Source organism: Neophocaena asiaeorientalis, unplaced genomic scaffold (assembly GCF_003031525.2).
Source record: "Neophocaena asiaeorientalis asiaeorientalis breed wild unplaced genomic scaffold, Neophocaena_asiaeorientalis_V1.1 scaffold543, whole genome shotgun sequence".
Lineage (NCBI taxonomy): Eukaryota > Metazoa > Chordata > Mammalia > Artiodactyla > Phocoenidae > Neophocaena > Neophocaena asiaeorientalis.
Genome location: NW_020173671.1, coordinates 1,045,112 through 1,053,180, shown reverse-complemented (window position 1 = coordinate 1,053,180; position 8,069 = coordinate 1,045,112). Strand labels below are relative to the sequence as shown.

General features: G+C 55.2%; 1 protein-coding gene across 2 annotated transcripts in view; it reads left to right on the top strand.

The window, feature by feature from the left end:
• Positions 1-1,008: 1,008 nt before the first annotated feature.
• CCDC42 (coiled-coil domain containing 42) overlaps positions 1,009-8,069 on the top strand; it is a 12,648-nt gene continuing 5,587 nt past the window's right edge. Inside the window, exons 1-4 of one of the 2 annotated variants that reach the window (XM_024748462.1) lie at positions 1,009-1,291; positions 1,587-1,692; positions 2,001-2,105; positions 4,440-4,637. In XM_024748462.1, the coding sequence (XP_024604230.1) occupies positions 1,209-1,291; positions 1,587-1,692; positions 2,001-2,105; positions 4,440-4,637 (492 nt within the window). In that variant the 5' untranslated portion in view covers positions 1,009-1,208. The remainder of the gene's footprint in view (positions 1,292-1,586; positions 1,693-2,000; positions 2,106-4,439; positions 4,638-8,069) is intronic. The other variant, XM_024748463.1, reaches the window with a different exon arrangement.

Sequence of the window (8,069 nt, the reverse complement as noted above, 5' to 3'; positions counted from 1 at the left end):
AGGCACTGCCTCGCGGAGGACTTGCCGGGCTTGGGACGCTGCCCCGCCCGAGACCTCCCGCCCGACCCCGGCTCCGCATCCCAGACCCGGAGGGGAACCGGGCCGCGCGGCCGGCGTGCGCGGGGGAAGCAGGGAGAACCCAGCGGAGCCCGGAAGCCTGTGCCCGGCAGCGGCGGGCGCGAGGTCACGGCTGTTAACCTCCGGGCGGGGGCCCCAGGGTGTCCGCCTCACACACAGGGTCTCAGATTTAGACGCTGGACCTCGGGCCAGATGCACAATGCCCTGATGGGATCAAGGAAGGCAGGCGTCATAAAGCAGACATGTAAAATATCTGACATTTATGTTAACACATTTCGGCATTTCTTCCTATTTTAATACTCCGCCAACCTCAAAACATGGCACTGGCCCTGAGTCTCTTACCCTAAGAGGGGCCTCGTCCTGGGCCTCCTCCATCTCTCCGGGGGGTGGCCTCTTTGGTCCCCAGGCTTATCGCCTATCTGCACCCCTCCCCAGCCCCCTCCCAACACATACACCCCTACACATCCTTCACCCACTACTTGTCTCTCAACTTCGGGCCTTCTCCCCCTCCTCCCACGGGCCCCATGCGCCTCTGTCCACCCCTACCCCTGCCTCAGCTAAACAGCTTCCTTCAGTTCTTTCCTCCTCAATCATCTGTCCCAGCCCCAGCCCCCTGCCTCGCCCTCACACACACACCTGAGCCCAGGAGGGAGCCCCCCCGGGCAGGGCTGCCCTGCAAAAACACGCCTCTACCAAAACCCCCCTTTCGCAGCCATGGACGCCCAGCCCCTGCCTCCCCGGCCCCCCACACCAGCATCAAATCAGGCCTCAAATCAGGCCGAATTCGTTCCCAGAGTTCCTGAGGGATAAATAAATACAGGAGCAGAGAGCCAGACCCCAGCCAGAGTGGGGTCAGTGTGGACAGGGGTCAAAGGGCAAAGTCTGGGTTCCGCTTGTGGTTCACAGAACCCAGAGACCTGTTGCTAGGTCACCAGATCTCCCAGCCGACACATCCTGAGCTGCCGATAGGCAGCCTCCAGCCATCTTCCCTGAATCTCTCAGACACCCACCCTCTGTGGGACCCTGAAAAGCAGGAGGAGGGGAGAAGCAAGCCCTGCCACCACCCCTGAGCTCCGCTACCCCGTTTCACTGTGAAGGTTCGGCCGCTGGGCCGTCAGGTCCCGGCCGCCATGAGTCTGGGCGCCACGGAGGGGGAGGATCTGGCCGAGTACTTCCGGTTGCAGTATGGGCAAAGGCTGGTGCAGCTGCTGCAGTGAGTGTCGGAGGGCCCGGGACCACCGTGCCCACCCGGTGCCCCACCTTCCCACCTGTCCCTCTGCTCCTATAACCCAGCACCGCAAATCACGCTGGCACCAATCCCGCCCATCCCCGGCCCCAGCTTGCTCCCCAGCACGGCCCTCTCTCCCTCTGAACACACCGTTCTTTCCGCTCAGACGGGGTAGGGCGCCTTCCCTCCCCGTGGGTGCCTGTCTCCATGGGTTCCTCCTGGTCCCGGGCTGCCCCAGGCGCTCAGAGTCCACAGTCCCTATTGCCTGTGTCTTGGGCAGGAAGTTCCCCAGCACTGAGGACCACTCAGACTCCCCATCCATCCGGCTGCTGGAGAAGAAGAAAGAGGCCAAGCTCATGCACCATGCCATGGAGCAGAAGAAGGAGGTGGGAGACGCAAGGGCTGGATGCGGGGAGGGCCACGGCTCAGGGAGAGCCTGAGGACGGCCCTCTGTTTTGGGGGTGGTGGTGGCTAGAGCCAGGCATCGTGGGTGGTGATCCTGTGTTTCCTCTGCACAGCACAGAAGGGATCCGAGTCTTGGGGTACCAGTGTCCTGCGATGCTCTGCTCTGAACCAGACGTGGGGTGGAAAGTGGGCACCTGGGGACAGGGGCTCTAGGGCAGGGGATGCTGGGGCCTTCCTTGGTTCCCATTCAGGGGTCCTCCTGACCTCTCTGCTCCCCCCTCCCCCCTAGACATTTCAGCGCAGAATGGAAACCCTGAACCTGCGCTGGGAGGAGCTGGGAGTCAAGGAGGCCCAGCTGAAAGCCCACATACAGAAGTTTGAGCAGTTCATCCGGGTACGAAGGGGTGTGGCCTGCTGCAGCAGGGCTGCCACACTCTGCAGTTGGCCAGCTTGCCCCTCCTCCCACTCCCTACCTCTTCCCCCTCCCTCCTCAGCCTCCATTTCCCCGACTCCTCGTCCTGGGTTAGAGGTCTCCTTGGTGCTCACCAGTGCCTGGGGCTTGCCCCTGTATCTCCCCCTCCTACTGCTCCGTTCGCATTGACAGTTTCCTGCTGCCCTGTCCGTCTCTGCCCCCTCTAGATTGCTGTTTCCTATTTCCTTGCCTGTGGTCGGCACATACAGTTTATGCGGTGAATGCATGAATGATGGATGATGAATAAATGAATGAATGTGCCACGGTTAGGGCCAGGCACTTGGGGATACAAAGATGAATCAGACAGGGTTTTATTTTTTTAATAAATTTTTATTTATTTTATTTATTTCTGGCTGTGTTGGGTCTTTGCTGCTGCGCACGGGCTTTCTCTAGTTGCGGCGAGCAGGGGCTACTCTTCGTTGTGGTGCGCGGGCTTCTCATTGCGGAGCACGGCCTCTAGGTGCGCAGGCTTCAGTAGTTGCGGCATGTGGGCTCAGTAGTTGTGGCACACGGGCTTAGTTGCTCTGCAGCATGTGGGATCTTCCTGGACCAGGGACTGAACCCATGTGCCCTGCATTGGCAGGCGGATTCTCAACTACTGCACCACCAGGGAAGCCCCCAGACAGGGTTTTAGTCACGCCAGCTCACCCTACCCCTCCACCCTTGCACTGAAGGCCCAGGCAGGGGGCATTGAAGAACCAGGTACTGGAGTCCCCTCCGAGACAACCCCTCTCCGTGTGTCCTGAGAGGAGGGATTTAGCCATTTTAAAATCCAGATTTCTCCAGACTGGCTCCAACCGGGCACCTGCCGAGCCTTGAAGGGCTGGCCCAGCCCCAGGGGGTAACCTCTGGCCTCTGCTACAGGGCAGTCCTGTTCTCAAGCATCTTTGTCTCTCTCTCTGCCTAAACCAGGTGGGAAAGGAAGCTGATGGACCAGGCATTATTCTCCAGAGGTCCAGTCTTTCTTACCGGCCAGAGAAAAGCTCATGGAGTGCTTGGGGTGGCAGGAGATTTGGGGGTGAGGGGTTCTGCAAATCGTCGGAATCCTAGAGAGCTTGTTACAGATATGGACCCTGGGCCCCTCCCCTCTCCTTGCTTTCAGCAGGCCTGAGGTCAGGCCCAGTCGACTGTATTGTTAAAAGTATCCCCAGGGGATTGTGATGCCCGGCTGGACTTGGAAACCACTGGTTTGGGGCCCCTCTGTCCTCTCCTGGACCCACAGGGCAGAATGCAAATCCCCCGGGTGCCTTCTTCCGTGTCTTCCAAATGCCACCACCACAGGCACCCATCTGGGTGGAATCACCACAGCCCCTGAAGGCGGAAAGGAGCCACACACAGGCAGTGTGAGAGGTCTGCCCCTCATCTTGGGAGGAGAGCTTGTCCTCCCAAGGAAGGAAGGAGGACGGGACCAGCCCACTTGCACCAGCTAAGCCTCGTGTCTCTTTCTGGGCATTGAATTCCCTGCATCATCTCCTCCTGTCCCCACCTGATGCCAGTCTTGAGCTACAGGAACATCCTCTCCGGAATGGCCTTGCCCCACCAGGCCCTCCGGACTAGGCCCACCTCCTAGCTCGTCTCCCTAGAGCTCCAGCAGTGTTGCCCCAGCTTTGGAAAGGAAGAGAGGGTCTCCTGCCTCTCGTTTCTACAACTGGAGGAGGTGAGGCACCAAATCAGGAGAACATTTGGGCTTCCCAGGTCTGGGCCCAGGACTCCGCCCTGTGACAAATGGCCACCACTAAGGATAGAGATGAGGGACTTCCCTGGCGGTCCAGCGGTTAGGACTCCGTGCTTCCGCTGCAGGGGGCTCCGGTTCGATCCCTGATCGGGGACCTAGGATCCCACGAGAGGAGCGGTGCGGCCAAAAAAAAAAGAATAGAGACGGAAACTTTATCAGAAGATTTTCCCAGCCTTTCCCAGGGTTTGAGTTCTCTCCAGACACTGAGCCCAGTGGGGCGTGGGGCTCCCGGAGCTCAGATCCCGCAGAGTCAGGATCACGGCCTCTCTTGTCCCCATAAGGCCACCTTCTGACGTTGGATTAAATCCCTGTCCTCTCAGCCTCCTCAGTCCATAGAAAGCCCCTCAACCAGCTTCAAATAACCCTGGAGACGCGCTTCCTTACACCTCATCCGCCACATGGGCAGCCTGGCCACCGCCGTCCACCCTCAGGGTGGACAGAGGCCTTGTGGGAGCCCCACCAGCCTGGGCCCCAGGGAGGGCAGGACCCACGCCCGATTGGCATCATCTCCCTGGCCCCAGGAGAACGACCAGAAACGGATCCGGGCCCTGAAGAAGGCCAACAAGGAGCGAGAACTCAAGAGGCAGTGCACGCAAGAGCTGACCAAGGCCAAGCAGGAGATGGCGGCCCTGCGGCTGGAGCACCAGAGGCTGAGCGCCAAGCTGCAGGAATACTCCATCTTCAACAAGTACCTGGAGAAGGTGGTGGAGAACTCCGAGGTGCGTGGAGGGCCGAGGGGGGTGGGAGGTTCCTCAGGCCCACCTACTCTTCCGCAGGGGCCTGGGCTGTGGGGGGACTCGGGCAGGGATGGTCACCTGCCCTGGGGAGAGGCCTCCAGCCAAGGAGGGCAGCTGGCAGAGGCCCCTGGAGAGGCTGGACTCATTTCTCAAGGGTGGGAACCTGGCGGTGTATCTTTGTGCGCGTGACGTCTGTGGACCTGTCTCTAAATGGGTCCCGTGTCTGTGTCTAGGAGCGAGGTTTTGTTTTGGAGCACCAGCGATCAGCTTGGCCTGCGTCGGATGTGACCCACACTCTCCCTGCTTCCCCTCCTCCCTGGTGTTCTTTAGTTTACTTGAGAGTAGATGGGCAGAGAAAGCACCAGCCTTGCGCAGAGCTGGGCACTTAGCACGTGCTGCGCCCTGGGCTGGGTGGGTGCTGCAAGCGTAGCCTTGCTCAGTCCACTCACTAGCCTCCAGAAGAAAGCCATCATTTCACCCTGTTACAAGGAAGAAGCGGAGGCTCAGAGAGGTTAGGTAACCTGCTCAGGGATGCACAGCTTATAAGTGGCAGAGCCCTTGCTTCTAACCACCCTTCGGTGGGCCCCACAAAGCCACTGACAACTGCTCTTCATAAAGTTGCCTTGTTGCCAGAGCTAAGGGAACTTGTCTGCCCTCTGCCCACCCATGCTTTCTGGAGCGTTTGACACTGTCCATGCTCCTGCTTGAAATATACCTGTGCCCTTGCCTCTGGGACTCCTCCCTCCTCTACTTTCAGGCTACCTCTGGCCCTTTCTCCTCAGGCTCCTCTGGGGCTCCTCTTCCTCAAGTTCCTCGGGTCTTTGTCCCACACCCTGCACTTTTCTCCCTGAGGAATTCCCTGGGCCTCTGATGGATGTCACCCATGTCAACGGCCATCCACCTATGTCCCCCATCCTCCCATGTGACAGCAGCAGGGCCCTTCACCAGGGTGGAGAGAGGTATGAGGTACGCCCTCTGGGGTGCGAACCCATGTCCTGTGGGGGGCACAGGGAGACAAAGGATGCACAACTTTTTTAAAAGTCCTGGCAATTTCCATATAGAACCACTAACCTAGTTTATTTATGCATGAGTCCCAAGTCCGTGTTACTTCCTGCATTCTAAGGTACTACCTACTGTATGATAAATTGTTCATTTAATAATTGGGTTTTGGGGGAGGTGGGGGAGTGAGAGAAGACTAGTATATTAAAGCAGCAGGTAGATTATAGGATACGACTCAAATTTAGAGCCAGTAAAATGTGTCTTAGAATGGAGGAGATTGGCCTGGATCTCTCTGGCCTGGAGCTCCCTCCTAAGTTTCAGGCCCCTACATCTAATTTATTGAGTCCACAACTGCTTCCTGCCATCCCCAGGCCAGCGCTGCTGCTGGTGGGTCCGGTGCTGGTGAATGGCAAGACCACCCACCCACAGCCTCGCCAGAACTCCGGCTTCTTCCTGGACCCCTTCTCCTTCTCCCTCACTCCCCGCAGCCATCCATCAGCAGATCTGGTCTATTCTGCCTCCTAAGTATTTCTGGAATCCAGCCCCTGCCCCTTCCTCATCCAGACCACCGGTGTACCTCATCAGGAGTTCAGCTCTGCGTTATTCCTCGCCACCAGTCTGTCCAGCATTCTATAGCCAGTGGGGTCCCAATCTTTCTTTCTCTTTCCTCGTCCTTTATTTCTTTCAAAATATTTTAAGTGTACTGAAAAGTATACATAAATATATAACAGCACCCAAGTACTCTCCACAGCTTCGTCACATCTTAATATTTCCCCCAATTTGCCCCTTTTTTTTCTAAAATAAAACACGACTGGTAATTGAAACCCCCAGTGTGCCCCCCTTCCAAACACCATTCTTCTCCTCTCCTTAGAGGTAACCAGTAATCCAGATTTTTAAGCTTCTCATTCTCAGGCTTGTTATTATTTGGGGCCACAGTTTACATTCTCCATAAACTATGAATAGTATGTACATGTCCTTCTATGGCTTTTTTCCAATCAATGATTTAAAGAGAAAAAAAAGCTTTGTATCATGGGAAATTTCAGCCATATACAAAAGCAGAGAAAATAGTCTATTGAATGCCCATTACTCATCACCTAATTCCAGCAATCATCAGCTCATTGTCAGATCCCCATCGCTGCCATTTTGAAGCAAATGATATTGTTTTCATCTGTAAGTATTTCATTATATGGCTCTAAAAGAGCTCTTTTTAACATAGCCACAATACCTATATCCAGCTGACGTCAAAATTTCCCCAGTTATTGCACAAAAGCTTTTTGTACAGCTGGTTTGTCCCAATCGGGGTCCAAATAAGGTCCCCAAACTGCATTTGGTTGATGTGTTTCTCAAGTGTCCCAGACGTTATTACTATGCTGATCAAAAGAAGCCAGACATGAAAGAGGACATACTGTGTGATTCCACTGATATGTTTAAAAACAGGTGAAATGAATCATGGGGGATAGAAGTCATAATTCTGGTTTCCTCGGGGCAGATACTGACTGAAAGGGGGCCAAAGATTCTTCTAGGGTGCTGGAAATGTCCTAAGTCCCCCTCTTCACGTATTAGCTAGAATACTACCATCAGGAAAAGGACTTCATACTTCCCTTCATCAACTAGTTGATGACTAGGTGAGCCTTAAAGAAAAATCTTGTTAAATGCTTGATTCTTTATTACAGTCTTCAGAATAATGAGTTGGTTCTCCAGCAGCCTCTGAAAGTGCCATGTAATGTTGTTAGTATCACGGCGAACAACACATTTGATATGGTTCAATCCTCTGCACTTACTCTTACTGATGTTCAAAGGGTCCCATCTTTGGACAGTGGGAGCCTCTTCAAGCTGGCACCTGAGGCCTTTAGACATCAGCGTTCAGTTTTGGAGAGGTGCTCCTAGGTGCTCCGATGTATCCCATTCGTTTTAGCTGTTGTATACCATTGCATCTCTCGGAAATGCAGACAGGAAGTTCTCTCTCTGCTCTCTCCTTCAGTGGATGAAGTTCACACTCCTCAGGGTTTACTGGGCACTTTTTTAACTTCTCCAGGGTGATCTCTCCCTCCCCATCTTGAACCCAGGCCATTCATATTAAACTCTCTTGCTCATCCTGGATATGCCACACATACCCCATCATCTTTACCCAGGCTGTTCCATCTACCTGTACTACTTCTTTGCTTTCCCCCACCTGCCTTTACCTGCCCGTCTTCTCGTCATACCTCTGGTCTCATTTTAACCATCCTTTTCCTGAGGAAGCCTTTTCTGGCTGTCCCCATCTCCTCTAATGCTGGGTTAAGTGGCCCTTGCCCACGGAGGATGTATTTGGGGAGAGGCCAGTTCCCGGAACACCAGTCTATCACTGGAAATGTCATGAGATGGAGAGACAACTCAGGGAGTGTCCCCTGGGTGGCTGGAAGTCACGTGTTGATA